The 14,539-nt window shown below is 39.7% G+C and overlaps 4 protein-coding genes across 4 annotated transcripts; all 4 read left to right on the plus strand.

Moving 5' to 3' along the window:
* Window positions 1-167: 167 nt before the first annotated feature.
* On the plus strand, window positions 168-3,125 carry LSM04_007067 (uncharacterized protein; the record flags this gene model as incomplete). The annotated part of the gene is made up of 1 exon (XM_067331368.1): window positions 168-3,125. The coding sequence occupies one exon, from the start codon at window positions 168-170 to the stop codon at window positions 3,123-3,125; it is 2,958 nt and encodes a 985-aa protein (XP_067192210.1).
* A 913-nt stretch (window positions 3,126-4,038) lies between these two features.
* LSM04_000431 (DnaJ domain) lies at window positions 4,039-5,781 on the plus strand (the record flags this gene model as incomplete). The annotated part of the gene is made up of 1 exon (XM_067331369.1): window positions 4,039-5,781. One exon carries the CDS (start codon window positions 4,039-4,041, stop codon window positions 5,779-5,781), a length of 1,743 nt encoding a protein of 580 aa, XP_067192062.1.
* A 337-nt stretch (window positions 5,782-6,118) lies between these two features.
* Window positions 6,119-8,293, plus strand: LSM04_005524 (Leucine rich repeat 4; the record flags this gene model as incomplete). The annotated part of the gene is made up of 1 exon (XM_067331370.1): window positions 6,119-8,293. One exon carries the CDS (start codon window positions 6,119-6,121, stop codon window positions 8,291-8,293), a length of 2,175 nt encoding a protein of 724 aa, XP_067192174.1.
* A 694-nt stretch (window positions 8,294-8,987) lies between these two features.
* LSM04_002485 (BRCT domain) lies at window positions 8,988-14,360 on the plus strand (the record flags this gene model as incomplete). The annotated part of the gene is made up of 1 exon (XM_067331371.1): window positions 8,988-14,360. The coding sequence occupies one exon, from the start codon at window positions 8,988-8,990 to the stop codon at window positions 14,358-14,360; it is 5,373 nt and encodes a 1,790-aa protein (XP_067192108.1).
* Window positions 14,361-14,539: the final 179 nt, after the last annotated feature.

The raw sequence follows: 14,539 nt of genomic DNA on the forward strand, positions 1-14,539 counted from the left end.
GTGAAAAAATAAAATCATTATATTTCTTATTTAATTTTCTTATTTGACACCTTTGTATCTTTGTATTTTTCTCTTTTTTTTTTTTTGGTTTCTCATTTTATCATCATTATACTGTGCGACCTCACCCAAGCACATTAAAGCAGAAAAAAAATAAACGAGGCGGTGCCATGTTTTCGGAGACGCCGCCGTTATTTCCACGGGGAAATTCATCCGATTTAGATTCACACTTCCGCGCTTCTCGGTGCCGCTCCAACTCCATCAGTAATTTCCTCGACGATGATGAAGAAGTGCAGAGTGGAAGATTCTGCAGTCTTCTCAAGGGCCTTGCGAGTCGACGGGAAAGTCTCGGAAGCGTCGATGATGAGACGTGGTTATTGCGATTGGGTCTCAAAGTAGGCGATGGAAGGAGAAGCTCAGATAATTCAAATACTCCAGCCGATAATGTGACCGCTGCTGCTGCTGCTGCTGCTGCTGCTGTTGTTCATACAAGTAATAGAAATACACATATGAATAAGAGTATGAATAAGAACACAAATGCGGTAAAGAGAGAAGTGGGTGTGATGCCTAGAGGGGAAAATAGAGGTAAACGAGGGATATCTGCAACACGAAGAGGAAATGTACATATTTCGAGTTCATTACCATCTCCTCCAACTCCTGCAGTTGTTGGGACTTATTTAGTTCGTGGTGGTCGTCTGGTGATAAATACACCTGAACCCCGGCGTGTATTTACTTCTTCAAAGAAATCCCATCAACCAAGAATGCAACAGGTAAGAGAACAACAAAAACAACAAAAACAGAAACAGCAAGAATATCGTAGTGTCTCACAATGTACAACTGTCAAAACAGGAAGATCAATGAGAGGAGAATCCGCAACATCGGGAATGTCTCTTACTGAAAGGAGACGGTTCTCATCATCTGGAGCAATTGGTGGGTCAACTCTTAAAAGAAGAGATCACTCAAATAATCCACGAGTTAGAAAAAGTTTTATTGAGAGTTTTGCACTTGATGACGATGATTATGATGATACTTGGAATGCACATCTTGATACAAGGAGGGAGAATGAAGTGAGAATAAAGGGAAAGAAAGTTCCCACACTAAAGCCTCTCCCACCAAAGACGATTAAAAAGTTTTACACAGAAGATGTGGCTACTTTTGAAAAGGGTGTGGCTCCCACTCCTTCTCCATTCCCCTCACATTTATCAGTAGATATTCTACAATCCTCTCTTAATCCTTTGTTAATGTTACACGATTCACTTGGTGATGATATCGCTTCACACTCTGTACCACGTTTAGGTGAGGATTACAGTGGTTCTTTGTCAATGGGAACACAGAAAGGATCAAAAATTCGTTCCCCACATGCATGGATAGAACCGCCATCTAATGTATTACTACCAGATAGTACGGTATTAAAGGGGGAGGGACAAGACAAAAAAACAACAGGACAACGTGATGTTTGGTATGTGGGAAGTCATCAAGAACGTGGTGATAAAGAGAGAAAAGAATGGATGCGACCTTTGCAAGAAGCAGGATTAGCTAAGAAAACGGAATCATATTTAGTTACTGATACTACTGATGGACCACCTTATCGCCGTCCTCGTGGAATAGATGCTGATTATCAAAATCTTTTTCAAAATTTACGACATTCTAATACTGGTATGCATCCTACTATTTATTCTACCGGTACTACTGAAGATGTAGTGGAATCTTATAAGGTAGAAAAACTTCCAAATTCGTTTGCAGCACGTTCTGCACTTCTACGAGAACCACAACTTTTACTAGATAGTGAATTTCTTACATCCAATAAATCTAGTGCGCGTATACCAGTGTTGGGTGCATCACTTCCTCGAAGAGATGGTCGTTGGATAACAATGTTTAGTGGAGGTGGAATTCATGATAATTCCTCTCAGACAGTATTACAGCAAGTGCAATTTGTTGAACTTTCTTATGCCGCCAAAGTGTTATATACTGCTGTATTGTATCTTCGTACATTAGGTGGATTTCCTACACTATTACGTATTACTCCACTTACTGTAAATAGTAATGTTACAGGAAGAGAACATTGTATAGAACTTACTTTCTCATCATCTAAAGAAGAAGGAGGAGGAGGAAGAAGAGACACACGTGCCGATCATTCAAGTCATTTAGCTGCTTCTATTTTTGCTTCAGAGAGTTGGAATAATAGTTACAGTAAATATGGAGAAAACAAAGAAGAACGTGTTGTGGTTTTGCGTTCTGTTTTAGCGGAGAAATCAGTAGTGGAACGGTTTGGAAAACGCGAAGTTGTACATGTACTACCACCACTACAACAATCCGTAAAACCACTGGATGAAAATAAAGGAGGTGGTATTGATAATTCCGCCGTACTTGCATCTAAGAGTAATGCGGTATCTCGACTATTACGTGATTTTGATACAACTGCCGGCTCTTCCGAAGGAATAACCGCCCAGCAACGGTTTAATATTTTAAACTCCGGAGGTGGAAAGAAAAACTATGGAGATATTGCGGTGGTTTTCTTAATGAGTGCGGAGGCCTCTGAGATGAGTGGTCTATTGCCGGAGCCAATGGATCTTGAAGGACTGCGGTATAAGGTTTTCGCACTTCGACAGCACGAGTTTCGCACAGCTGCTAAAAGAAAAAAGAAGACTAACGTCACTAGTACAACAGTTCAAAATGATAATAATAATAATAATAATAATAATAATAATAATAATAATAATAATAATAAACAAAGAAGAAGTTCATTTGAAATTGAATTAATGAAAATGACGACTGATCCTTCCGATCTCGCAGGAGCCACACAAGGAAGCGGAAAGAGAGGCACAACGACTAACATAACACCAGAAGTGGAACTCTGGGAAAGACGATTTCCACCATATCGAGCCGTTACAGTTGCGGAGTCCACTCTTGCGGCTATTCATGATTCATCATATGGGAAATATAGAAATAAATCTCAACAACAACAACGAGAAGAAGAAGAAGAAATGGATGAAGAATGTGTAGTGCCTAATTTCCGACCATTGCGTTTACCGCACTTGCATGAAGATTTATTTGCTGCGGTGCAGTTTGCGCTAGATGTGCAGGTTCGATTGGCTAAGGAGCAAGCCACGAATGCACGTTTTTTTTAAACATACCATGCATAATAACCTTGGAATGTATAGATTATGTTTTGTTTATATTTACTTATTATTATTGAAAAGAAAGAAAAAAATAAAAAGAAATAGAAAAATAGAGTGTGGGTACAAAGCAAAAAAATAAAAGAAAGGATAAGAAAATTATGTTAGAGTGCTAGAAGATAAGTCCAATCACGAAAGGAAAAATACCCTTTTTTTCCTTCGTAGGCTTTTTCTGTTTTTTTTTTTTTTTTCATTTTTATTGTTTGCAAGAACGAATTTTTCCCATATTACACCGTCTTAAGATGATAGAAAAAACACAGAAATGTACTTGTATACACCCTTTTTTTTCATTGTTAGACCTTCTGTAGATCTGTACATTCTGGTAAAGAGATATAAAATACAGCAATGTACTTGTTTTTTTTTATATTGGTGGGGTTTTATAGTTTATTTATGAATAGAAGGAGAGTATATATTTCTTGCTATTTGTGATTTTTTTTTCTCATATATATGCACATATGTATGAGAAAAGTATTTGTATATAATCATACATATTTATCGTGTGAAATGGGATAAAGTAAATGTTTTTCTCTTATATAGGCGATTTTAGTCCTTTTTATTCTTTTCAATTATATTATTAGTATTCTTTTTTTTTTTTTTGGTGGGGGTTTACTCTCTATTAAGAAAAGAAAGTAGTCTGACTTTGTGCACTTATTTACTTGGTAGTAAAGCGTAAAAGAAGAAAACCGGTGACAAGGAAGACAAAGAAAGAAAAAGATTAAGAGAAATACACAGAGAGAGATACATAGCAAAAGAATAATACATACGCATATAAAATACATACATAAATAAGTACATCTCTCTCTCTCTCTCTCTCTCTATATATATATATATATATAGCAATTACGAGAAAAGAATTTTGGGTGTGATGGCCAGTGGATTAACGGCACGTGGACTCATTCTACAGCAACTCAATGCGGTGATACAATATTGTCCATTCAGACGTTCACTCGCCGTGGTTTCATTGGGACGCCCCAATAAATCTATGAATGAAGCAAATTCAACTAAAGTTTCCTGGTTTAGTCGTCTTCTTATTCAACCTGAAAAAAAACGTGGTACCTTTACACTCATGACAGAAGAGGAAGTGGAATATCTACGACGACGACGTGAGGAGGACGGAGATGAGTCCAGAGTAGTTCTTTCCACACGACCGACACGTCATATCTGCAGAGGTATTGCTGGTTCAATGTTTAATGTAGCACTCGCATTTTTTCTTTCTCCGCTTTTGGCACTTTCAGTTTCATTGGAGGCGGTACGATTAGGTGGTCTACGTCCTCATACATTTATTCTCGCACCAGCTGTTGGACTCACATGGGGTGCTGTATTTTTCACCATTGCATGGTATGCCGCAGTCCAGCAGTTATTTCTATGCTTCTTATATCAATTAGAAGCACCAGTGGTGTATTTATGCCGAAGTGGATTTTGCTGGAATGCCCTTGCCTGTCGTTATGAGTATTCCTCTGGTGTTGTGGGACACACTCATCCACTTCTTGCATTAGAGCCATCCGAAGAGAAACTACGAGAGCGTGCTATGCGACGTGAATCAAGACGACAACAACGGAGTGAAAAGAAACGTCCTGTTACATATGAAAGTGAAAGGAAGAATGATGGGAATAATAATAATAATAGTGGGAGATATGCGGAGAATGAGAGTGATTACTACGCCGTATTAGGAGTAACACGTGAGGCCACAACACGTGAAATTCGAGAGGCGTATAATCGTTTGGTGTTGGAAGTACATCCCGATAAGAATCCAAGTCGCAGCGCGGCGGCACAGTTTGATACTATCACAAAAGCATATCGTGTGCTTAGTAATACAGAGAAGCGGCGTAAATATGATATTGGTGGAAAAAGTGGAGTTGATGATGTTGGGGCAAAGAAACGTGATGCATTACGGGCTTTATTTGGTGGAGATGAACTTCAACGTATTGTAGGAGATGTACGCACTGGGAGTTTCTCCCAACGTGTGGTGGATGGACTCGACTGGACACAGGAGGAACTGGCCGTTTCACATCAACGTATGCTTGAACGCTGCCGTGATGTCTTACTCATCTCTTACTTACAACCATTACAACAACAGCAACAACAACAAAAGCACTCTGGAAATGGAGCAGAAGTTCAAATGTTAAAAGATCGACTGCGTCGATTGTTGAATACGGGTCTCGCAAAGGAAGTATTATACGCCGTAGGACAGGAGTACCTGCGGGTGGTGAAGTATAGTGAGACAACTGATCCAGTGCAGCGATTGTTATTATTCCTGCAGGAGATTGCCCCTCATCGTATACAACGCAAACTAGATAAGTGGCGTTGTTTAAGTCGTGTACGGCAGCACACATTTAAAGATTCTGCGGCGATGGTGGATTTAGCGTGGTTTGTTTCTGTTGAGGAATTGGAGTCTACGGCGCGGTGTGTGGCAACGGCGATTCTGCTTGATCCTCAACAGGCATTCCAAGAGCGAAAGGAACGTCGTGAGGCTTTACGAGTATTAGCAGAGACATTTGTGACGTATGGACAACCATATAAAGGGGCTAATAAGCAGACGATGGATACACTTATGAATTCATTAAGGGAGTATCAGCGTCAACAACAGAAACAAAAGGAAAGTCAATAAATAACGTATGGGAATGATTGTTTATATGCATATATGCATGTATATATGTGTGTGTAAAAGAGAAAGAGGGAGAAGGAGAGGGTTCTCCTTTTATGGCGTGTACAATCATTTTAAGTTTTATTATTTTGTTCTTGTCGTTGAAATGTTATAGATTATAGTATACCCAACTAAGGTTACTAAAGCAGTATTTATATTTATTCTTTTTCTCTTCCTCTTGTTTTTTTTTTTCGTCCTTCTTCTTTTCTCCTTCGTTTTGATGATATTCTCCCAATAAAAAGGCGAGCTACCACATTTACGCAACATACATACCCACTCACACCCACACAGTCTTACAGAGATGGAAAGATCGACATCGCCTGAAACAACCATCACAACAGATGTAATAAAAAAGATATGTGTAAAACTCGGGTATTACCGTAATCCTGTTTGTAATGAAAAGTTATATCTACACCGTAAGGGTTTTGAAAAGATTGATGATGATGCCTTTACACCGTACACAGACGTAAAGGTATTATGGCTGGAGAGTAATGCACTCAGTCATATACCATGTGGAAAGGATAGCCGGCGTATTTCAGTTAAACCTGCAGAAGACGAGAAGGAAAAATTAGATAAGGATGAAGCAAGTAAAGCGAAGATTATTTCTAAACGTGGAAACTCAAAGAGTGCATATTTAGATTGTTACGAAGATTGGAAAACAGCACCTTCTCTTCAAGTTCAAGATGGAAAAGGTGGGAATGTTGATGACGCGCTTGATACTGCTCGTGCCACTGTTACTAATATTACTAATAATAATGATAATGTCAATGAGAAACAAACGAATAAAGAGACTATGGAATCCAGTCAAAAATCATTTAATGAATCTGATATTGTAAAAGATGTATTTCATTCGCTTTATCCTACTCTTCGGGAGTTATACCTTCATAATAATCTTTTACATGAGATTCCAGATTTGAGTGGTTTTCAGCGTCTGGATACTGTGAATATTTCAAATAATTTTGTACAATCGGTACGGGCACACTGTGAGGAATTTAATGCGAAGGCCGCAGAGTATGAAAAAGGACGTCAAGAAAAGGCAAAAAGACTCTTAGAGAACTCTAAGAGTATGCAGAATGAACTCCGTGCTAAAGAAACTGAAGAAAATAAGACCCTCGGTGAGAAACTCCGAGAAGCAGAAGCAGAAGAACGTCAAGCACAGGGTGACAGTCCACATGAACCACAACAACAGCAATCACAACCACAAACAGTATGGACAGAGAAAGCGCATGGGGAAACTAAAGATGTTTTCAAAAAGAGGAATTCAACAGAGTCTGGTTCATATAGTTCTACATCTCCTCCACTCACTTCTACTATGCCTAACACAACTACGGATGCCCCTGTTTCTATTGCTCTTACTCCCACTACTACTAATCCTACTACAGATGCCATCTCACGTCAGGAGTCACTTGATGTATGGCGTAATCGCGTTATTGCATATACACAGTTCTGCACACACATGCCACTCACCGTTTCAGATGATGGTAAAATCTCCGATGACGTCCCAGACAAACACCGCAATCCATGCAGTTCTCTGCGCACACTCAACCTCAGCGGCAATCGCCTCCGCCACGCCTCGGACCTGCTGGCGCTGCTCTCCCACCACAACCTCACCGTGCTGGATCTCAGCCACAACCAACTCGACGATGGCGAGGCGGTGCTGTTGGTGTTGGAGCGACTCCCACGCCTGCGCTCGCTGCGTCTCTCCGGCAATCCGCTCGTGCGCACACTCCCGCGATACCGCAAAACTGTGCTGGCGCGTTGTGTGGAACTCATGCATTTGGACGATCGGCCGGTGTTTGCAGCGGAGCGGCGACTCGTGACGGCGTGGGTGCACGGCGGTGAAGAGGCGGAGCGAGTGGAACGCATGCAAATGCGACGAGAGGCGGAAATTGAACATTTGCGGCGATTGGAGGAGTTTCGCACAATGGTGCGACGATCACGTTATCTCACAGAGGGCGCTGACAGTGTCAGTCCTGGGAATCCCCAACTGAACGGTAATAATAATAATAATAATAATAATAATAATAATAATAATAATAATAATCAGAATAATCATGACTATCATCATTATGCGAGTTATACGGGTATTCATGATAACAACGGCACGAGTGTGCGAACCCAGACGGATGGGGTAACAACGGAGACAAGAGGAGAAACGTCAGTGTCTGGGGAATTACGAGAACAGGGACGAGAATTTGTGTCCAGTGAATATAATGATGATGATGAGCCAACGAGTTCTGAAAGCAGCGAAAACGATAATAATTACGGAGGTAATTATAATAATGATAACCACACGATGACTCAAGGCGGATTACAGAATAACAACGCACTAGAACTACCGGCACAGGTACGACATTCAACAACTCGAGGAAATGTACAACGACGGCAACAACAACAACAACAACAACAACAACAAACACATGAAAGTGATGAAGATGAGATTGCAGTTTATATCCCGCTAGGAGCTGATAGATAAATCCAGTGAAGCAAGGAAAGGGTGAAAGGGTATAAATAGAAAAAAACAGATGTAGACTAAGGTGGAATATATTTATATTTACTTATTTGGATGTTGATATGTAGATAATATAGAATTGAGCGTTTGATCGTTAGTATATTGGCCTTTTTGATCGATTAGGCTAGGTATTTTTATATTTTTGCTCTCTTTCGTTTCTTTTTCCTTGCTTCTGACTGTGGCATTACCTCAAGTGAACGCGTTTCCTTAAAACTCCCCCTCCCTTTTCTCATATATATATAAATATATATATATATATATATATATATATTTATTTATTTATTTATATTTATATATCTGTATAAAATAATATTTTTCATCATTCTTCTACTTCCTTCCCTTTTATTTTTTCTTATTTTATATTTCCTGGAGTTTCTTTTTTTTTTCGTACAACAACAACAAAAAAAAAAACAAAAAAACACATAAAAAAATTTGTTTCCTCCCATATGAAAACAAAAAAGAGGGGACGCTAGAGTTCCTTCAGACCAACGTATTTCCTTGTAATTGTATTTGTAAATTATATAGACTTGCGTGCAGGTGTGATAGACTTCCCCAATCCCCACAAACTCCCTCGCGAATAATAATATTATCAACAACAACAGTGGCGACATCAATAACAGCGATTCTAGAGCACAGAAAGAAATTAAAAAAAAACAAAATGACCCTTTCTGGTTATCACATATGCTTTACCGGCTTTTACGATGAGGAGGATGACGAGTGTGGCGATGAAAACAAAAATCATACATACATACAAGAAAAAGGAACAACGACAACAATCCCACAAGGAGGGATTAATATTTCGTGGACTTTGCGTAGAATTCGATCATTCGCGGAATCCCTTGGTGCCGTTGTGCAAACACAAATAACACGACGTACAACAGTTCTCGTTGCTGGACAAGGACTCACACGTAAACGTCTCGTGGCGGAACAACACCGCATTCCTGTGGTTTCACCGCGTTGGCTTGAATCACATGGTAGAATCGCCTTTGCAGACGCGAAACTTTTGCCCCTAGCCGGTTATACTTTTTGTGCAACCCAAATGACAAAAGATGAGGAAAAGGCTCTTATTTCTATTGTTGAACGTCATGGTGGGGATTTTGATCGTACACTTACGGCACAAACATCTATGTTATTTGTACCACCTGGATGGTTTAAGCAATGGCAACAGCAACAACAACGTCTTTCTGGTCGACTCTCTACGGGACCACAAGGAAGCGTATCTTCACCTGCTCTTCCTGAAAAGATACGATTTGCGTGGGCTACAGATATTCCCGTTGTTGAATATACGCGTTTTCTTACAATGGCGGCATTAGGTACTAGTGTCAGTACGATGGATGATAATAATAATAATAATAATAATAATAATAATAATGAAATGAGTATGAAAGCTTCTTCTAGGACTGATTTTGATACTATTGCGCAACTCTGTGCACTGCCAATCTCTATTGTTGGTGGGGCTGTACCCCACACCCAGCGTGATAATGCAGTATTACCAAACACAACAGTAGCAGAGAAAATAACAAAAACAAAACCGCAGGAAAGAGGCACAGTGGCAATAGTAGATAATAGTGATAATGATGAAGGTGATGGTAAAAATAAGAGTGATACTAAACAAGTTACTTCAGTAAAGAAAGATGTATTGATAGTGAAACATGAGACAAACACATTGCAGGATGCTCATTATGGAAACCAGGATACAAATACACTATGTTGTTCTTTACAGGAAGAAAAGGGAATAACGGCAGTGAATCCGTCAGGTCATCCCTCTGCTAATGGTGCTTTAAGCATTAATAATAATAATAATAATAATAATAATAATAATAAGAGCTTTGAAGAGAATGAAAATCATTTCTTCTTTACACAGAGCCATCCTTTTTTACAGGTAGCGCTCTTGGGATGTACGGCACGTGAGTTAGTGGAATGTATTCGTATGGCAGTCTCTTGTCGCTTTCTCCGCACGTGTATTGTAACACCTCTCACCGATGTTGTTGTAGTGGGAAGTGAATTACTTCAGCTATCACCAGAGGGAATGAATAAAGGTATTACTACTACTAATAGTGGAAATAATACACATCAGCAGCAACAGCAGGGATATCAACGACAACAACAAGGTCAGGTTTTAGCACAACTACGTGATCATTTATGTTCCTGCTATGGAGTACCGGTTGAACGTATAGTTACAATAGCATGGCTGCATACTTGTTATCAACGTATGATGCTTCTACACGCTTCACATAATGTTGATACGACTATTGTTAATTCCTCTGGTGTTACTCGAAATACTTCCTTCTTTCCTTTACCACTACCACTGAATGAAGTTCCTCCTACGGAGCAGTTTAATTTACGTATCACATCTACTGTATCACTCTTTGAAGCACCTAAACAACAACAACAACAACAAGAACAACAACAACAATCTGAAGTGCCTTTGCCTCGTCCTAGAAAGAAAAAAACATCAGCAAGTGAATCTTTGCAATCTAATAGTAAAAAATCACGTCTTGAAGTTGTAGCACCAGATACTCTTAATGATGCCGAAAAACAGTACAATGCCGAACTTCATCTTGCAGAGCGTCGAGTTAAAGATCTCCTTGAGTTATTGAGCACATCATCATCCAATATTGATGAGGACTCATTACCCCCACTTATATCTTGTCTCTTTTGCTTTATGGAAAATGACTTTTCACGTATTGAATTAGCTGTTGTACGTGCTCTTATTAAGCACGGTAAAGGTATATGGATGAAAAAAACTCGAGATGAGTGGACCAAGGCATTAACACGTACTGGAACTACAGTGGAAACTACAACAATGGAAGAAGAAGATGAAAAGAAGCAACAGGCAGAACGTGAATTACTAGATTTTGTTCGTCGTCGCAGTGTATTTCATAAACGATTATCTCGTGCACAAATCGATGGAGATGCTGCAGTAACTCACTATCATATACAATCCGACACAGGACACAGTCGAAAACTCTCACCATTATTACCAGAAGCATCTGGAGCTATTATCGCCTTATATGTTGTGCCCCATGGGGATCAACGACCATCCAATATTCTACTTCGTAATGATGGGAAAAGAAGTAATGGTTCACAATGGCATCCATTACGTTATCTTCCAGCTGTTACACAAGACTATGTACTTTGTTGTTTAGCGGCACAACGCATGTTACATCCGAGTAGTTGTTTTATTTTTTATCAACCTGTACCAACAGAGAATGAACGGCTTGCACGACGACGATTACGTTGTGAGGCAGGAAAACCACTAACCATCTCACCATGGCTTGGTCAAAGAAGACATGAGAAGGCGCCACTTGTAGGAGTTTCTGTATATTTTCTCTGTATTATGGAAGATGAAGTATGTACAGCTGCCACAACATTACGTCGAGTACTTGTGAGTTGTCTAGCAGCAGCTGTGAGTGAATTAGGTGGTCATACGGCGGAGGTATTATTACAAGAAGCCGTAACACATATAGTAATTGTGGATATTGCTTCTATTATGGCATCTGGTCCATTAACAGAGAATTCAGAGATTCTACCATGGTCAAAAGCAGATCAATTAGAGGAACGTGAAGGACTTCTCACACGTCAAGCTATCTGGCCAAAAAACGTGCCGAGTGTCTTGTTATATGAACTTATGGGAATTGTCAACACAGGACGAATATCACTTGTAGGTATGGAATGGCTTCATGCAAGTGTGGTATGGGGTGTATTTCTAGAGGAAACCCCATACACACTACCTATAACATATAATAATAATAATAATAATAATAATAATCCTATAAAAGAAGAACAGCAACAAGAGGATGATGATGAAGAACCATGCAATCCAGGACGTGCAACAGTGGCCTTCTCCACTGTTACACCGCCCATTACACCACAACGACGGCGTGTTGGTATTACGGATGTTACACTTTTGCCATTTGAAAGTTCCACAAAAGCCGCAACTGCTACATCAGCTGTTGGGGAAATCTCACCATCATCGCAGCTTGTTGGTTCTGGTTATCAGTTTGATTTTACTACCCCTAATGTTACTCCCGGTCGTCCACACCTGCCGCGGGATCTACTTAATAGTAGTCATCTTAGTGCTACACGACAAAGCTGCCCACGATCGACGCTGCGTACACCACAGAAACAACGTGTTGGTGTTCCTCGTGTTATTTCACCTTCTGTGGCTCTCGTGCAAGAGGCGGAGCCAATTCAGGTGTTAAACTCCCCAAGGAAATCTGGGAGTGAGGAACTGTCGAAGAGGGAAAGTGTACCACAGATGGATGAAGATGTAGATATTAACAGACACGCTTGTACCCCTATCCGAGAACCACATGTACTTGGAGATGATGATGGTGATTATACCTATTCTAATAAAAAGACTCTTAATATCAATAAACATAACATGGATGTTAATAATAATAATAATAATAATAATAGAGTCAGTAACCATAATAGTATCTGCCACATTGATGATGATAGTGATAATGATACTGCATCATGTACACGTTTTAGCTGCCGTAGTTTGGCTGGTAGAAGCTCAGTAACAGCTCTTGAAATGCCACAACAATGGGACCCGGATGCGAATAGTAATAGTATTCGTCCATTACATTCTCCATCATCTGTTTCTTCGCAAATAGCTGCCGAAGGTTCTTCTTCTTCTTCATATTTCAACTTAGCCGGTGCTAGTGGTGCTGGTGGTGATAGTAGTAGTAGTAGTAGTAGTAGCGGTGCCGTGCGTATTCACATTCTTCACGATGTACCAGAGAGAGATAAATTGGTAGTTGTCTGTAGAAGACTCAGTGACTCTGTATGCAGTGAGGTTGATAATAGTGATAACAGTACAGATGGTCATCATAGAAGTTTCTGGCATCAACAACGACTTCATCACCCAATGGATATGATGACAGGTGTTATCACGCGCGTTCAAGTTGTTGAGCGTTCTGTTCAGGATGCCGATGTACTTGTAACACATCAATTAACCCAACGAGAGAGTGTTCTTGCCGCTGTTGCCGCTGGTTTGTGGGTCGTCACTCCAAAACTTCTTCAGGATTGTGAAATACGTCAATCTTTTCTTCCATTTCGTGATCTTTCCGTGTATGAATGGTGTCCAGAACTCTTACCACCGGGTGCCCCTCGTAGTAGTATGCAACTCTCTAAACAGTGTCGTAGTCGTAGACAACAACGACAGGCGACGGGAACTCGCTTGTTTGATAATAAATGTTTTCTACTTGTATCACCGGATACCACAGTTAGTCTTTCTCGAATGCGATCTATGCGAAATGTCCTTGAAACAGGAGGTGGTTTTGTGGTAAGTGTGACGTACAAAGAAACTGATTCCAATAAGGTTTTACAAGTAAACCCAACAACAAGAAGAATTGGATCTGAAGAAAGAATAGGGGAAATACAAAGAGGAGAAGGTGGAGGAGGAGGAATTCTCTTATCATCTCCTGAATCATTGCTTGAATTTGTTATTACGTTAATTCGAGGTAAAGAAACTGATGGTAATGATGAAGGGTGTGATTTACCATCATTATCATCATCATCATCATCATATTATACTACGAGCAAAAAACGTACTCCATTATCTGAGAAGGAATTATTGATATTACTAGATGGTTTCGTGCAAGGAAATGATACAACGGGAGAAATACAATCTATGGTGGAAGTATTCCGACATGCACAGACTAAATTTAGTGAGGCCAGGCAACATGCGTTGGGAAATAGAAAATACAAAAAACATCAGGGACAGCAAGAGCATCAGCGAGATCAGACGCAGTGGGGATTTAGAAATCCGAGTATTAATGGGATACCAAACAGAGAAATGTTAAGAAGTATTGTAGAAATGCGGAAACCCCTTGATTCTCTGAAGTGTTCTATTCCTCAGATAACGTTTTCGCCGCCATCTGTGAATTTGCAAGAGAAAAACAACATAAACGAGGGAATGCCATGTGTAGAACGTGTTCAGATGTTTACATCAGACTGGATGACATTAGCGATTCAGCAACGGCGAAAGGTACCTTTATGTGTTGTACCAATTCTTTTGTAGAAAAATCAGGTGTGCTGGTTTTAATTGAATTAGAAGAAAAAACAAGAATAATATGTTTTCTCTTTATTCTAAATTTTTCGACTCCTTTCTTCTTATTATTCTTAGTGATGCTTGCAATTATTGATTATTATTATTTTTTTTCTTTGATGCACTCTCTATATTTCTTTTTGGTTTGTTTT

This window comes from Trypanosoma melophagium (assembly GCF_022059095.1).
Source record: "Trypanosoma melophagium isolate St. Kilda chromosome Unknown ctg20segment0, whole genome shotgun sequence".
NCBI classification, from domain to species: Eukaryota; Euglenozoa; class Kinetoplastea; order Trypanosomatida; family Trypanosomatidae; genus Trypanosoma; species Trypanosoma melophagium.